Source organism: Carassius carassius, unplaced genomic scaffold (genome assembly GCF_963082965.1).
Source record: "Carassius carassius unplaced genomic scaffold, fCarCar2.1 SCAFFOLD_64, whole genome shotgun sequence".
Lineage (NCBI taxonomy): Eukaryota > Metazoa > Chordata > Actinopteri > Cypriniformes > Cyprinidae > Carassius > Carassius carassius.
In genome coordinates this window covers 118452-136272 of record NW_026775161.1, presented here as the reverse complement: position 1 = coordinate 136272, position 17821 = coordinate 118452, and the positions used below count along the sequence as shown (strand labels likewise).

Below are 17821 nucleotides of genomic sequence, written 5' to 3'. Positions count from 1 at the left end.
CTGAACTGCTGTTGATCTTCTCCAAACTGATTTCTGTCTGTTTGTTTTCTTACTAACTATTATTGGAGCAATATCATCAATAACATTCTTAACTTTTGAGTTAAAGGAATCAAGGAGAGTATCAACAGAGTCTGCAGAAATGCTTGGTGTTAAAGATATATCCTCCATAAATAGTACACCTGTGTTCTTGTTAATGCATCTCCTTCTGACAGAGACCGATCTAGATTCAGTGGTAGCAGACATCAGAATATCAAAGAAAATACAGAAGTGATCAGATAGTGCTATGTCCTTAATAACAATGGATGAAATGTTTAGACCCCTACTGATGATTAGGTCTAGAGTGTGTCCACCTTTGTGTGTGGGTCCATGCACATGCTGAGTCAAGTCAAATGCGTTTAGAACCGTTATTATTTCTTTTCTAGTTTTGTTTTCTGAATTATCTATGTGAATATTAAAATCCCCTGCAATAGCAAAACAGTCAAACTCTGAGGAAATCATTGATAACATTTCTGTGACCTCTTCAACAAAGGCTGGGGAGTATTTTGGAGGCCTGTAAATAATAATAAACAGAAAGCGTGGAGCACCTTTCAGCACAATCCCTAGATATACAAAAGACAAGTACTGACCAAATGACACTTGCTTGCATTGATAGGCATCTTTAAATAGTCTATCTATTTAACTCTCTCTCTCTCTCTTACACACACACACACACACACACACACACACACACACACACACACACACACTCACTCACAAAATCCCTCACACACAAACACAAATACACAAACACACACACTCACTCACTCACATAAACAAGTGTTTAGAGGACATTCACAACAGACCAAACATCACAGAGAGCAAGATCACTTCTGCTCACATACAGTGCATACATTTAAAAATACAGTAAAACAGTGAAATATTATATCAGTGTAAATCAGCTGTTTTCTGTGTGAATCTGTGTTAAAGTGTAATTTATTTTTGTGATGCTCCGCTGTATTTTCAGCATCATTCCTCCAGTCTTCAGTGTCACATGATCTACAGAAATCAGAATAATATTAAACTAATATATTATCAATGTCAATGTTTTGTGGAAACTGTGTTACATTTTATTTTTCAGGATTCGCAGATGAATAGAAAGTTAAGATGAACAGCATTTATTTGAAATAGAAATCCTCTGGAACATTATAAATGTTTTTACTGTCACTTTTTATCAATTAAATGCATCCTTAAGGAGTAAAAATATTAATAACCAACACACCTTTAGGATGATGAAGTGAGAGAAAGAGTGATTACAGCAGCGTCTGAAACAGCTGAGACTCACAGAACATGAGTGAACTCCGATATAACACACTATAATCATCACACCAGAGAGATCAGAGCATCTGTGTGTTTTCTGAAGAATAGCGCTGACAATCTGCATACAGCGCCACCTACAGGACACACAGACTATCAACACATCTTCATGATGAGATATCGCAGGTTTACATATACAAAATATGGCAACAATATCTGTTAAGCTTTCATTTGCACTTTAGTTTAACTTGATGCACTAAAATAAGTACAACTGAAATAAAAAGTATAGTTATTTAAAAATTAGAAATACAAAATGATTAAAACTTTACAAATAAAACGAGAACTATATATATATATATATATATATATATATAACCAGTAGCTTTTCCCACAAGTGAATTACATTAGACAGACAGACACAAGCACAGGTTTAGAGTCGTGTTGAATTTTATTTGGTCTTGCTCCTTTATCTCTTTTTATTTCTTACAAGTTCCACAGGTTAAAACCCATTACAATTAGCAAAATAAACATCCACACCTTCTTTAACAAAGAAACACACTCGTCATCGAGCTCTCTCTCTCACACACACACACATACACACACACACACACACACACACACAGTAATGGAGTGATTAGGCCCAGCCCATTGAGAATAACACACACACACACACGACAGATGTTATACGGGCTTCACCAGAACTGAATATATTGCAATAAGCTTACAATAAAACATGAATCAACATGAAAAAGAACTCTTCCTCCCGCACAGAAGATTCTTCTCAAATCTGTGTGTTTTTAGCAGGTAGTGGAAGATAAACGTGAACATCCGTCTGTCCTGAGAGACGCCTGGAGTGTTTTGGTCAAATAAATCTAAAAAACAATGAGCATAAAAGAAGAATTCCCAGGAAAAACAGATCAGATATTTCTCTTTTCAATCGAGGCAAGTCTTTGTTTGTATTTCTCACATTGTAAAACACAGAATTGTCCCTTTGCAGCGCCCATAACTCCACAGACTCCAGTGAAGAACCAAAAGATATTTCTCCATGTACAATTTAATAAAGCATCCTAACGTGGACTGTGTCTCTGACCCTTTAAAATCTCTCAAATCCAGTGTGTTAAAGGCCTCAGTAATAAATATATTAATAGCTTGCGATTAGCTTTATTCACTGTGAGCAGGATCTGCATACAGTACGATGCTCAAACAGTGAACAGATGGTGGCTAAAACACAGAACCTGATCATCTTCATCACACATGAGCAGAAACCATCTGATCTGAACACAACTAGCAGCGCTGTTTGAAGACAAAGATGTCAAGCAGAAATAGCCCATATATTTACTTATTTTCACCACAGAATAAAAATATAAAGGGTAATTGTGACTTTCAATCTTCTAATTCAAGCTTTGTTTCTCTGAATTCTTAGTTTATAGCTCACAATCCAATGGAAGTCTGTTTCCACCACAACTAAACATTTTTTAAATTTAAATTTTATCTCACAATTATGACATTTTTTCACAATTATGAATTTGTATCTCACAACTGCAAGTTATAAACTCCAAATTGCAAGTGTATAATATGTGTTTATATATTTTACTTAAATGCAAGTATATAGTTACATCTTCTCCTCAGAATTCAAATATATTTATATCTCACAATTTAGCTTTTTTTCTCCTCCTAAATTTGAAGTTTACATGTTGCAATTCTGACACTGGTCCTAACTGTGAATTCATCTCACAATAAACTCCAGTTCTGAGTTCATTCAATGGATCAATCTCACAGATCTATGGAAACTTTTAATGAAGGATAAAAAATGGATATGTGTACATTCTTAATTTGCATCTCAAAGTTCTGATTAATAACTGATGGTTCACAATGGTGAAGGACACCAGATTCACTCTACGACATCCACAGACTGTGCGTCAAAAATCTGAAATAATTCGTATGATTTTTAACTTAAAAATGATCTGAGATTTGTAAATCTGCTGTACAAGTGCTTGATGACGGAGCGAAGCACCAAAGAAGGCCATCGTCCAGCAATGCAAAAGCGATTTTCTCTATGTCTACATTTCACAGTACAACTACCTAACCATTCTCAAAGATGGATTTATTTGAGGAACAAAGTCTAGTTTTCCAATAAAAATGATCAAATGAAGTGAACTCATGCTTAAATCAAGCCATAGTTCAATTAGGACATTGAAGTCATTTTGTTTTAAACTTGCCTTAGAAAAAACATTACTGGTGTGCACCTCGAGACAAAACACAGGCACTGACATGTTTTAAGATCAATCCGTGCAAGTTTCATTACATTAAGCCTTGTCTGGGAAACTTGGGTAAGAGTAAAATAAAATAAAAAATGATAAAAAAAAAACTTGGTTCATTTTTCTTACCCCATGAACAGTTTCATTCTTGTTTTATGAGTGAAACCACTTAATTTTTATCATTTTGATAGACAATTAATTATTCATCTCCAACAAATGTGTATTAATTTAGATATTTTGTACTGGAAATCCAGCCTGAAACCAGCATGCTTGTATGAACTTTTGTCTCAATGCATTCCCAAAATGTTTTAGCCATAAATATAACAACATCTTTTGTGAGGTTTGAGAAATACATAATGTATTTCTTCTCAATGCATCTCATTTTAAGAATGTTTAAATATTATTTTACTGGAAGTGATTTGAGGTTTACATTTGGGTTTCCATATTGATTTGGACTATTATTGACTATTATTGGCTGATCTTTATTTCTACTTCTGTCTGAAATGAGACATTCCCTTAGTCTCTGACTCACCACAAATGGTTAAAGTCTACCTAAAAATGGGTTAAGTGCACTTCCCCTGCCCAAACACCTCCAGCGAGGTCAGCAGAACGTTTCTCATGCATGATGTGAATTACTAGATCCATTCTGCTCGTTTGTTGACCGGCTTCAACATAAAAACCACAACTCATCATCAGACGTAAACTTCTTCCAATCTTTGGCAACTACAGCGGTGGCCAAAATGATTAGAACACTAGTACTTAAACCAGCTAAAAATGGTTTTAAGTCAGTAATTTCTATGAAGAAACAGAACAAATGAGACAAACTAAATCCAAAAGAACTGTGGCAACGTCTAAACGTCTAACAGTACTGGACACACTACAGCAGAAGATAGACATAACTGACTTAAAACCATTTTTAGCAGCTGAAAATACTAGCGTCAATACATGGTCTATGGTCAACAGAGAAGAATCGGTGCTTAAGCAATCATTTTTAAATCTTTTGGCACTGACTCCATCACTTTTGAGACTGATTAAAGCGATGCAACAAGTGCGGATCTATTTAAGCTCAACTAGAGGCTGATAAGACCCCGAGACAGCGCCGAAAGATCACACAATCAAAGAGGAAGTGACTCCAGGATGTGCATTTGACACATCAACAATACTGGTGTGTCACATCGCCTGCGTTTGGCTTCCCAGAACTGGCATGGACCCTCGTTTGCAGGACAGTGTTCAGAACCGGTCGTCTCTGAGCGGCGCTGGGGATCTGAACGGACTAAGGCCGAGGCTCCGGTGAGGATGGACCCTCTCTTTGGGGCCGTCGAGCGGCCGGCTGACACCCATCCAGCTCAGGTCTAAGAGCGGAGAGTCGGCCGGGTTCAGCGGCGCCACCCGCAGGGACAGATTGGGACTGCCATTGGTGGAGCAGGGCGCCGAGCGCGAGGTGGGGAATGGGGTTGAGAAGGGGTCAAAGGTCGAGGCATGGTCAGAGTTCACAGCAGGGTCGACCCTCAGAATGAAGGGGTCACAGTCCGGGGAAGGGAAGGGGTCACAGTTTGTGAAGGGGTTTGTGGGCGAGGGCTGGTACCCCAGTCGAGGGCTGCTGGGGCTGCTGATGACCCTCTTGGCGGCCGCTCTGTCCGTCACGCCGGCCGATACGAAGCTCCACGGGTCGATGCGGGGCCGGTTAGGGGATGGACGGGGCCTAGGGATGATGTTGACCTCCAGACGCCGGGTTTTAGGGCTCCACAAGCGAGGGTCTGGATACAGGGCGAACGGCAGCGGAGACTTGTCCTCGGTCTCAAACGTGTCCTGACACAGCGGGAGATCCAAGACTAGAACAGAGGATAGAGAGGAGAATTAGGCATGCAACGATATCATCAATATCGCGTTAGCGAAACTTACATTTCAATATCATCATGGTCACATGTCGATTTGAAACGACAGGAGTTTATTTTTAAAATATATTTAATCTTCTTATTCTAACATAAAAGGTCTCTAAAGTTGTGTTTTGGGGCACTGTGCTTCGGCACAGCGTCTGTCAAACAAACTCAAACTGAAAGCACAAAATGCTTAAATCCCTTCATCAAATCTGTTTGATTCATGATTCTCAATTTATCCAGAATGGTGCAGCGAGTGCAATAAAGCTGTATAACTAAAGCGGAGTGGTCTTACTGAGCTGTGAGGAGCTGAGTCCGTAGCTGTTCCTCCTCCTGCGCTCCCCGCTCTGCCGCGGTCCCTCGGCGTCTCCGTTAGCGTGTGAGGTCCGGCCATCCCGTGGGTTCGAGTCCAGAAGGCCCCGCGGCAGGGAGTCCGTGCTGAAGCTGATCAGATCCCCCACCTCGGGCTCCGGGAGGTGTGTCCGGGACGAGGTGCGCGGCGGTGGAGTGGGCGGGTGCTGCGGCTCCATACAGCGGCCCAGAGCCACGGACGCCAGCAGGGCGGCGCTGCTGAGCAGAGCGCGGTGTGTGCTCTTCCCTCGACACACCGGCCCGGAGGTATCCGGTCTGGGAGAACCACACGGGGACGAGCCCTCCTCGCTCTCAGAGCCCTCTGAGACACACGAGGAACATCAAACATTCACTTACATTCACAGAGCTGGCCAGAGTCACTACATTACACTGCATTACAATAGTGCATTACTCCGTAAAAAAGTAATTAATTGCGTTACTTAGTTACTTTTTATGGAAAGTAATGCTGCTCTAAAAGGCGTCTCGCTGCAGTGTGAAACTAGGACACTGGAAATTTGGAAACTGGAAAATTATGTACATTAAAAAAATGTGAGCTCCAAGTCACACCAAGGGAAAAGGCGGTAACTTTCACATTATCAATATTTGGTTGCTGATTACCATTTGTAAAATCGTTACAGTAGCACCTGTATTCTGTCTCATATAGGCTACTGCATATAGTAAAGAGACACGTGGATAACGTTTTGCAACCAGTTTATTTGCTGTGCTCAGTAACGTAAAAGAATGCTAGACATGGCGTATTGACTTAAATATCCTAACCTAAAAGAACGACTTGTGGATAGATGTGAACGCCAGCCAGCAGGAATAATGCTCACAATGCTTGAGGATTAAACATCTCTGATGATGTTCATCACCATGCATTGATTTTATCAGGTTACAAGAAAAGGTAGGATTTGGATTGGACTGCGAACTGTTAGTACTGATTCTGTGATTGATCATACTACGGCATTCAAATCCACACTCATCAGAACACTAGTGTTATCAGCTGCTAAAACTGGTTTCAAGTCAGTTATGTCTATCTTCTGCTGTAGTGTTTCATTAGGATCGGTTTACATATTTATAAACATTCATTAAGTCATTAATTGTAATAATGCAGTGTGTGTGTGTTACCGTTGTGGCTGGACTCTGGTGTGATGGGTCTGTACTCCTCAAAATCAGCTCTGGAGTCCTCGCTCTCGTTACTGTCCACCTCCAGGAGTTTGGCTCTCATCGACAGACTGACACACAAATACACAGACACATCAGAATCAATGGTTTCATACACACATTCTGATATAACACACACACACACACACATGTACCTGTTCTCCTGCATGCTCAGACGGAGGATCTTTGGACTCTTGGGGCTTTTGGGGCTCAGATGAGGAGTGAATTTCCTCTCGCCGTTGGTCTGCTTGAGAGGAAGAGTCTCCAGCGGCCAAACCGAGCTCCACTTACTCTCACTGGGACCCACTGAGACACACAGACAACATCTGAGACACAACAGCGAGACCATGTGCTGACAGACACTCACCATGCACTGGGTTTTCTGGAATCCATATCAATGAGATGTCTGGGCAAACTCACGCTGTATGGCTCGGAAGCGTGGACCGATGGACGGCGATCCCAGATCCGGAGAATTACGCCTCTTCTCCAAACACGGAGATGCCTGGACCGTGATCTTATGGATGAAATCTATACAGCAGAAAACAAGTGACATTTACATTCAGATCACACCAAACACAACAACTGCAACACACCACAGAGATCCTGTTTCTATTCTTCTTCTATAACATGCTTTCTTTCAGACTCGAGGAAAGAAAACATACAGAACACACATTTAACTGTTTGGTTCATTGCAATGTCTATTTGTGTCTGTAGATGTCAATTACAATACAGACCTTTAAAGAGTTTTTCCTCCACTTCAGCAGCCCTTACACACATCTAAACTTAGAGTTTTATTCCTCTCTATATTCTGAAGGTTTTTGCTGTGGGGCTTGTTCGGATTTCATTCACATTTTTATAACATTTTATTCCTAAAAACATGGTGAAAATGCACTTATTTCTATCTGTTAACAGTATTTTCTGATTTATGGAGTGACGAAAAGAGAAATCCAGAATAATCCTTCAGTAAACTAATATTTTAACAAAATCAAACAAGAATTATTATAGCTGATTATGCATAGATAAGATGCTTAGAGAGTTTCTAGGAAAAAGCAAAAGCCCTTCTTTAAGTGGATGCATTTAGAAATGTTTAAGATTATTAACAACAGAACAGCAAGAGATTTAAAGGACAAGCGTTTGGTGAACCTAAGAGAGGAGGTGATTGACTTTACTACCACAATCTGGTGCTTCTGAATCAGATACTGGAAGTGTTATTAGTTTAAGTGTTTGCTATTGAGTATTGAATGTTCAAGACTGTTTTTGTCAGAAGGAGGGACTTTGTAGAAAACGATGTGTTTGAGAGAGACGGAGCATAGAGGACCTACAATAATGTACAGTAATGTGTTTTTTGAACATTAAAGCATGTCAACATATTCTGTTAAACCAAATACACAAAATAATGATCTTTAAAAAAGCAACATGAATTCTTTAAACATAACATTTCAGAAATATAAAACTATTTTCTTATTGTACGGTGTTTAATTTACAGTGTAGGTATGATTTTAATACGGTTCACCCTTGGCGTCTCATTTTAACAGCGAATCCACTGTTGAGTACAACATGGTTAATTATTACTAACGATGTGAAGAAGTGTGTTTTCTGTGTTCTGTTACATGTTCACTTATTCTCATTCTGGTGTCACAACAGCTCATTACTCTGCATCTGCAGCTGATTAATAAAGAGAGTGTAATAATTCACCCTGCGGCATGCTGATCTTCTCTCCGTTCTTCCCCTTCAGCTTGTGTTTCTTGAAGGTTCCCTTGCGCTTCTTGACGTTGGGTTTCTGGTTCTGGTTGAGGTCCATGATGAGCAGCGATAGCTCGCGCTCGAACACGTCCTGCTCCCACTGCGCTAACTGCTGCTCGCGCTGACGCAGGAACTCCTCGTGAGACTTCTGCTCCAGTGCCGCACGCTTCAGCTCCTCCTCACGACACCGCAGCTCCTGCACACACACACACACACACACACACTAGATCAGCGCTTCTCAGGGTTCTCATCCTTAACTAAAACCAAAGCCATATTTATTACTCAGAATAAATTAAACATGAACCAAAATACTGTTTTTATATGTTCATTTTTCATTCTTGGGTCTGGTATATCACATCTTCCTCTTCACAATACTCCATAGATTTTCTATGAGGTTAAGGTCAGGCGAGTTTGCTGCCCAATTAAGAACAGGGATACCATGGTCCTTAAACCAGGTACTGGAAGCTTTGGATCTGTGTGCAGGTGCCAAGTCCTGTTGGAAAATGAAATCTGTATCTCTATAAAGTTGGTCAGCAGCAGGAAGCATGAAGTGCTCTAAAACTCCCTGGTATACGTCTGTGTTAACCTCGGACCTCAGAAAACACAGTGGACCAACACCAGCAGATGACATGGCACCCCAAACCATCACTGACTGTGGAAACTTTACACTGGACCTCAAGCAACGTGGATTGTGTGCCTCTCCTCTCTTCCTCCAGACTCTGGGACCCTGATTTCCAAAGGAAATGCTAAATTTACTTTCATCAGAGAACATAACTGTGGTCCACTCAGCAGCAGTCCAGTCCTTTCTGAAGCGAGACGTTTCTGACTCTTTCTGTTGTTCAAGAGTGGCTTGACACCAGGAGTGCGACAGCTGAAACCCATGTCTTGCATACGTCTGTGTGTAGTGATTCTTGAAGCACTGGCTCCAGCTGCAGTCCACTCTTTGTGAATCTCCCCCACATCTTTGAATTGGTTTTGTTTCACAATCCTCTCCAGGGTGCTGTTATCCCTATCGCTTTTCTTCCACATCTTTTCCTTCCCTTCGCCTCTCTATTAATGTGCTTGGACACAGAGCTCTGTGAACAGCCAGCCTCTTTTGCGATGACCTTTTGTGTCTTGCCCTCCTTGTGCAAGGTGTCAATGGTCATCATGATTGTGTAGCCTACAGAACTAGACTGAGAGACCATTTAAAGGCTTTGCAGGTGTTTTGAGTTAATTAGCTGATGAGAGTGTGGCACCAGATGTCTTCAACATTGAACCTTTTCACAATATTCTAATTTTCTGAGATACTGAATTTGGGATTTTCCTTAGTTGTCAGTTATAATCATCCAAATAAATAAATAAATAAACATTTGAAATATATCAGTCTGTGTGTAATGAATGAATATAATACAATATTCACTTTTTGAATGGAATTAGTGAAATAAATCAACTTTTTGATGATATTCTAATTATATGACCAGCACCTGTATATATCCAGGATTTCTAAGATTGTTGTTCTTAATTAAAAATCACACAAAATGCCATTGTTACTAGAATTATTTCATTTTATGAGCTGATTTAGTCTATGCATGTGTTTGCTGAGGAGTTGTGTGTGACCGCCCCATGAAGAGCAGATCTACAGCACAAACAGCTCTAATGTATCCCATCATGCACCTTCTCTTTGGCCCGCAGCTCATCAAACATGCCCTGGATCTCCAGTTTCCAGTCCTCCTGGAGCGAATGGAAGGAGTCCTGCGGCATCTCGTGCATCACCTGCTCCTCCAGAGCCATCAGCTGCTGCAGGATGGAGGAGAAGCTGGGCCTGCGGTGCGGATCCTGATCCCAGCACTCTGAGACACACACACACACACACACACACACACACACACACACACACACACACAGTTAATCAAACAGAATATTACAACTTCTGATCTCTCATCGTCTCTGTACTCTGCACACTGACAATAAATTGGAGTCTTATATAATCCCATTTAATACAATCATGGGTTTTATTAATATTTTGAAGTCGCTTGAATTTTATTTTATTTTAGTTTTCATTTGAAATTTGGGTCCAGTTTTAGTACTTTTGCTGTGTTTTTTTCTTGTCTTTTTTTTTCCTTTTAAATATGTCTATATTTTTTCTTATATACTTTCTAATATATATATATATATATATATATATATATATATATATATATATATATATATATATATATATTACTATGGTTTTAGTTTGATTTGTTTTAAATCATGAAGTTAAACTAAATGAAAATTTGAAATTTTGCCCTGGCAAACAGTTCATACATTATTTTAAGTCAGTTAAAGTGTATTTCAAGTAACAGGTTTTATTTTTAGGTTTTATTTGTGTATTTACTGTTTTCTATGTGAGCCCATTGCTGCCACAGTTGAGAAAAAATAATAAAATAAAAAAGATTTCTCAAGTCATAATATTAAGAAACTTTCTCGAAGTAAAGACTTTCAATATTATGAAATATTCTCGAAATAATGATAAACTTTCTAGAAATAATGAGAAACGTTATCAAATGAATGACTTAATCCAACGCAAAAGTGAAAAATCTCATTGTGAAACAAATGTTTTCTCTAGTTCATGTTGGCCACAGTCATTGTAATGTGCTTTTGTGTTTTTAATTTTTTATTATTATTATTATTATTTATTTATTATAATTTTTTTTATGTTTGTTTTGGATTATTGTCCTGATGGAAGATCCAACCACAGACCATTATAATATTTCTAACAGAAGCAGTCAGGTTTAGATTTGTTATCTGTTGGTATCTGATAGAACATGACGTCCAGGATCTCTGGCAGTAAAACAGGTCCACAACATTAAAGATCCAGCAGTGTATTTAACCCTGGACATGGGCTTCTATTTATCTCTGTTTGTACTGAACCCATCTGGTGGGTTTGCTGCTCAAAAGCTCTTTTTTGTAGTTTGGTCTGACCACAGAAGCCAGCACCATTTGAAGATCCAGTCCTGTCTGGTAACTGAATATGCTGGAGTTTGTTTTTTAATTTTTCTTGAAACCCTCCTGAAAAACATGTGCTGATGTAGGGGCTGTTTGATTCTTTTTTTCTCTTCCAGACAGATGTGAAACATCTTTAGTTGACTGGAACCTCTTAATTATTGCCCTGATGATGGAAATGGGGATTTTTTTAATGCTTTAGCTCTTTTCTTACAGCCACTTTCTGTTTTGTGAAGCTCAACAATCCTGTTCTGTGCATCACAACTATATTCTTTAGTTTTACTCCTCGTGATGGATGATTACGTTTGTGATCCTTTGTGTTCCTCATAATTATAATCCTGTTGAACAGGAAGTCATAGATGGACAATGTCATGGTGCTAGTCACCCTGATGTGCTAAAAAGATGTAAATATCAATGGTAATATATTTCAGAGATATTTTACTCAAAATAATTTCTAGGGGTGCCAATAATCATGGCCAACATGCATCAGAGAAAAACTATTATTTCATCATGATATTTTCTCCCCCACTATCAATTGTTTCGCTTTAATGATTCATTAGAATTTTGTCAAAAGGATCAAAAGGATAAACAATGCAGATTTATTTTCACAGCCACCTTTGCTCATATTTACCAAGGGTGCCAATAATAGTGGAGGGCACTGTATACACAATGAATAGATGTTCATTTTAATGATTTGTTAGTGTAACTCAGGTTAAAATATGTCAAAATATATATTAAATGTTTGTATATTGGTCCTTTAAATTGCCTGTGTGGAGTACGTGTCCTGCGACCTCATGTAACCCCAGTCACCTGACTGTGCTTAGCCAATTAATGCATTTGAGCACGAGTGTTTAATTAGACTGCGGCGTCCTCCTCATTCAGAGGTGTGGGGAAGCCGATCAACAGCTGTGGACAGGTTTGTGTCGTACAAACTATTCACTCATGCTCAATTCATGCTTTTAAGTTAAGCATATCATTGTAACTTTTTAGAACAACTTACTGGCTACAGGGAATTCATCACCGCCATCGCGTATGTTTACATAGAGGAACTGGTGAGTAATCTGAATGAATGAATTAACTATATGCTAGAGGCTAACATGTTAAGTTAGCAGAGCTGAACATTAACATTAGTGTTAGCTTTAGCACATGTCTCCATAGACTAACGCTTCAGTCCCATATGCACATATATCATATTAATGATATAATATTGGCTAGAAAGTCTCAAAGACCTGTTACTTCTTGGCGAGCAAGCCAGGAGCTGGTTTGTACAGTAATTAATTTTTTTTTTAACAACAGAAACAGCTCATTCAAACTCACCAGTCCGTTTTTGCGATGGAAGTTTTCGAAGAATTCAGGATAAAAATTCCTAATGCCGTTTTAGTGGATGGGGCAGTTGAAGAGAGTTCTTCTGAAGTTATAGATTTTCTTGATCAATATGGCGACATTAATCGCGATTACATTATTAATGATAGCGAATCCGAATTTCATCATATATGCTCATTGTTGAATTCGCATCGGGAGCATCAGTAGCAAAACTGTCTTCATGACTGCGGTATACATTTATTTCTGATAAAAATGAATTCCATATTAAGAATTTAAGTTGGGTGGTGCAAAGACATTGCTGAAAGAAATTGCTAAAATGTCTGGAAAAGATTATTCAATGGTCCTTGGTGAAATTATGTCTCAGATACAACAAGCTATAGCACAACTTCATCCCATTGGTGTAAATGTCCCTAAAATGGAACAAAAGAAAGCTGACCAACCAAAAATACCTCCAGAGCCATCTGTACCTCCTCCTGTACCAAGTCGAACTTATGGTCCAGTGTATGCTCCCTTACAAACCTCTCTCACCCCACCTGCTTCTGCCTCTAACAGTGCTGGTATGAACAGCGGCGGGGGACGATCGATTGCACCTGGTGACCTTAACCCTCCTGAGGTGCAGCGCTATGTTGTGGAGCATGTGGTCCGGAGCAGTGATACATCCATGCATGCCATCCATCGGCTGAGACCGTTCTCTGGGAAAGTGCCCAGGTCAACCCATGAAATGGACTACGACACCTGGTGGTCTGGTGTCGAATTAGTGCTGCGTGATCCAGCCATCTCTGATCTCCAACGCACCAGACTAATTCGTGATAGCCTGCTGCCCCCTGTCTGTGACCAGTGTTGGGTATAGTTACTTTGGAAAGTAGTTAGTTAGGTTACAACGTTACCATCAATTAAAAGTAATCAGTTATGATACAGCGTTACCTATTCATAAAAGTAACGCGTTACAGTACTCATGCGTTACCAAAAATTAAAAGCCGTTTGCAGCGGCTCACACATGACAGACACAGCCCCCGGCCCCTTTAAATGCACCTAGAAGTCGTGACTCCCGACAATGAATAACGTCAGTCATCCGACTAAATTAACACTGCAGGATAACAATAACAGGAAAGACAGTCAGCAATAGGCTATTGCACATGGCGTTTTATTTATTTATTATCACAGAACGTCTGAGTCTGAGTATCTGCAGAGACTCCAGGTGGCACTGCAATGTGCTGTGAGTATCTGAGAGAGACATGGATAAACGCTTATAGGCTCAATTCTGCAGAGGGTGTTGGGACAATGGACTGATTCCAGAACTTCAACTTAAACAAAGGAAATCAAGTCCACCATCTTTTGCTGAGCTTTTATTACTCCTGCGAACAGAGGAGGACAGAGAAGCAACAAAGGAGCAAAGAATGAAACAGCACCTTGGAGGAACCAAACAAAAGGTAACCACTAATGCTCAATTTGTAAACAGGCCGGATGAAGAACTAATGCTGTGCACTGCAATAACAAATTTCACCAAGGAGCTTTCACAACAGATGACAGTCATTCAACAACAGCAATCAACACCGGTCAGACCAACAGATATCAGCCAGTAGCTACGTATTCTGCCTCATAGCAGTTTAAAACCGGGAAGACATGGATAAACTCCAAATTTGCTTCTTCCAATCCAAAACCTTAAGAAATTATGACTTAAGAATTTTTTTTTCTCAGCTGTGGCGGAAACAGGCTTCCATAGTTTTCTGGCATCTACCTTAAAATAAATTGAAGAACTTTTTTTATATTTTATGTTCTATCATTCAGGTGCACTTTACTTTGAAATTAGCTTAAATAAATTTAGTTTAAGGATTTTTTTATTTTTTATAATTATTTTATTAAATACATAATTTACTATTAAAATGTATTTTATTTCAACAGAAATGTTTTATGGTTTGGGGTTTTATTTTTATATTAAATTTTAGATAAAGATTTAGAAAACAAGCATCTATTGAAAAACACATTTTTCATTGCCTATTAGAGAAAATGCATGACTGAGTGTATGACTGTATGAAGGACGCACCGGACATGAGCTGAGCGAAGGGCTCAGGGCAGGTGGACGGGATCGGAAGGGTCAGTTTGTTCACAGCGACTCCGTAAGCCACGGCCAGACCATCGATCCCTCTGTAGGGAGACTCTCCGGTCAACAGCTCCCATAATAACACACCATAACTAGAGAGAGAGAGAGAGAGAGAGAGAGAGAGAGACAGAGAGAGAGAGAGAGAGAGAGAGAGAGAGAGAGAGGGAGAGGCAGAGAGAGAGAGAGAGAGGGGGAGAGAGAGAGAGAGAGAGAGAGAGAGAGAGAGAGAGAGAGAGAGAGAGGAGGGAGAGAGACAGAGAGAGAGAGAGAGAGAGAGAGAGAGGGAGAGACAGAGAGAGAGAGAGAGAGAGAGAGAGGAGAGAGAGAGAGAGAGAGAGAGAGAGAGAGAGAGAGAGGGGGAGAGACAGAGAGAGACAGACTTTGACTTTAAGATCTCTTTATTTACAAAAAAATTAAAGATATAACATTTTTTGTAAAAAAATTTTTTTTTTTACATATATAACCAACTAGAAATGAGAGCATTTAAAAAAAAACAAAACAACCACAGAGTGAGAGTGAGAGAGAGAGAGAGAGAGAGAGAGAGAGAGAGAGAGAGAGGGAGAGGGAGAGAGAGACAGAGAGACTTTTTGACTTTTAACACACCTTTATTTATACTTACACTATAAAGACATTCTTCAAAACATCTATTTTCTCAGATTTACATTGATAAACACATATACCCACTCGGAAACTGAGTCCACTGAGCACAAAACATCAGTCAAAGCCCAAATTTCAATAAAGTTGTCCATATCATTCATTAGTTTAAAATATGCAAACTCTGCCTTGATTCTGGTTGCTATAAGAGCCTTTAAGACCACCTGAGGACCTACTTCCCCCTCTCCTTTCAATTTTCTTTTCCGTGTTAACCAGATTGCCATCTTTGCTACTTTTACTACGCCCTGCGGGTGTCGCTGTTGGACAGTGTTTTCTCTACTTCCTGTTGGCCTTCTGTAGCAAATCGTAGCTCCGTGTAGCTGTTTTTATTTTATTTTTTCTCTAGAATCTTTATCTTACTATCACTCTCTGTTTTTTTAAAGTGGTAAAATATAACTTAATTCACACCATATTTCTGATATTATCGATCAATCTTATCAGATTAACTTTGATCGTTCACTTTTATTTTATATCCGTGAGTGCAGTACACCTGCAAAGCGTTAGCACTCGTTAGCTTGTCATTAGCGTTTTCATTCGAACCTATCGCTGTTTTCTTTTCCCCTCTCGCTCCAGTTTTTCACAAGTTCATCAAACAACCGCAGTAAGAATTTTCATCAAGCACGGTGAGTAATGGCTTCTCCCGTCATTGTTTCTTGCACCTCTTGCCACATGTATAGTTTATCTATCTCTGTCGCTGATGAGGGATTCACATGTGATAAATGCAGGGAAATAGTTAGGCTGACAGAGAAGATTTCAGAATTAGAGACACGCATCCAAACTTTAATTGAGGACAGTAAGAATGTTAGGGCTCTAGAGACGGCTTTGGATGCGTCTAGCTCAGGGATTCCTGTACATTGTTCGGTTCCGGAAACAGAGCCCCTGCAGCAGGGCAACTGGGTAACGGTGAGGCAGCGTAGTCGTGGGTCAAAACACCGCTCCTCTGTTCCGATCAAAACATTAAACAGGTTTTCCCCACTCAGTGATGCACCCACTGAGAAACCTGATGAAAGTGCTCTAGTTACTGGTGATTCTATTGTACGGAACGTGAATATAGAGACACCAGCCACCATAGTCAAATGTTTACCGGGAGCCAGAGCGCCTGACATCTTGGCAAATTTAAAACTGCTGGCTAATGCTAAACGTAAATACAGTAAGATTGTTATTCATGCCGGCGCTAATGATGTTCGACTTCGCCAGTCGGAGATCACTAAAAATAACATTAACCTTAAACAATGTAAAAACAAATGATCAACTGATTCTTCAGTGCCACAAAAAGGACATTCTTTCCCTACAGTGGGGTCAATGTGTGCCACGTCTGTTTGTAGCTACCGCCCAGTCAACAACCCTCCATTGGAGATCAGCAGTGCGTTTCTCTATAGGAGGTTTGTATAGGGACCTCCAGCATCTTCTAGGGGACGAGTCTGGCCCGAACAAATCTGACCACTTGGTCTCTTTACAGTCTTTGAGCACATTATAATGGGACACTTTCACGCAAATAATGTACAGGGCCTTTTTTGAGACAGTCTTAAAACCTTCCAGCACAGGAGTCCTGAAGTGTAGGAGAGAACCTTCCTCTGTCTCTTCATCCACCGCTGCTGAAACTTCCACTTGGGAAAAAGGCCCCCTCTGTCCTGTTCAGGAACCTCATTTTCTTCTGATCTTTGTCTGAAAACAGAAGGCAATGCGGAAACAGTTCCATCCATTATTCTCTTTTTTATCCTTGTGGACTTGATGCCTCTCTTGTTGCACATCTCCTCTGGACTTTTCCAGTTTTCACCAGTCTTTAGGTCAGCAATCCTTGTACACCCCGCTCTTGCCATTACATTCTGGATGCTTCTGGACTCCAGTGCCGGTGCTGGTATCAGTGGGTTATTAAAAAGAGGTTCATTCTCTGTCCAGAGTCCAATGTTTGTGAGAACCTTCTTGACCTTAAAAACTGAAGTCCATGCTCTCAAAACTGCCCTTGTAAAAAGGGGAAACATTCCTCAAGTCTATGTTGGCCAATTTATTCAAAAACAATTGTACATCATACTTAAAAATATTAATTTTCCTCAACACAGCACGCGCTGTTTCAGCCCAGCATGGCTCCG

General features: G+C 40.0%; 1 protein-coding gene across 1 annotated transcript; it reads right to left on the bottom strand.

Annotated features, from left to right (window-relative positions):
* Positions 1 to 4759: 4759 nt before the first annotated feature.
* On the bottom strand, positions 4760 to 17434 carry LOC132137488 (mitogen-activated protein kinase kinase kinase 11-like). Its single transcript, XM_059547507.1, has 9 exons — positions 17274 to 17434; positions 15021 to 15235; positions 10343 to 10518; positions 8639 to 8882; positions 7364 to 7471; positions 7099 to 7249; positions 6908 to 7014; positions 5724 to 6101; positions 4760 to 5383 (listed from the first exon to the last, which is right to left on the bottom strand). Exons 1-9 carry the CDS (start codon positions 17432 to 17434, stop codon positions 4782 to 4784), a joined length of 2142 nt encoding a protein of 713 aa, XP_059403490.1. The 3' UTR covers positions 4760 to 4781.
* Positions 17435 to 17821: the final 387 nt, after the last annotated feature.

Bases quoted from the DNA above. Each gene is read 5' to 3' on its own strand.
- LOC132137488 (XM_059547507.1), bottom strand. From the start codon at position 17,434: ATGGATGGAACTGTTTCCGCATTGCCTTCTGTTTTCAGACAAAGATCA. The intron at 7,472-8,638 runs GTGAATTATTAC...TCTGCTGTATAG, and splicing joins GAAGATCAGCATGCCGCAGG to ATTTCATCCATAAGATCACG. The intron at 7,015-7,098 runs GTACATGTGTGT...TTTGTGTGTCAG, and splicing joins CTGAGCATGCAGGAGAACAG to TCTGTCGATGAGAGCCAAAC.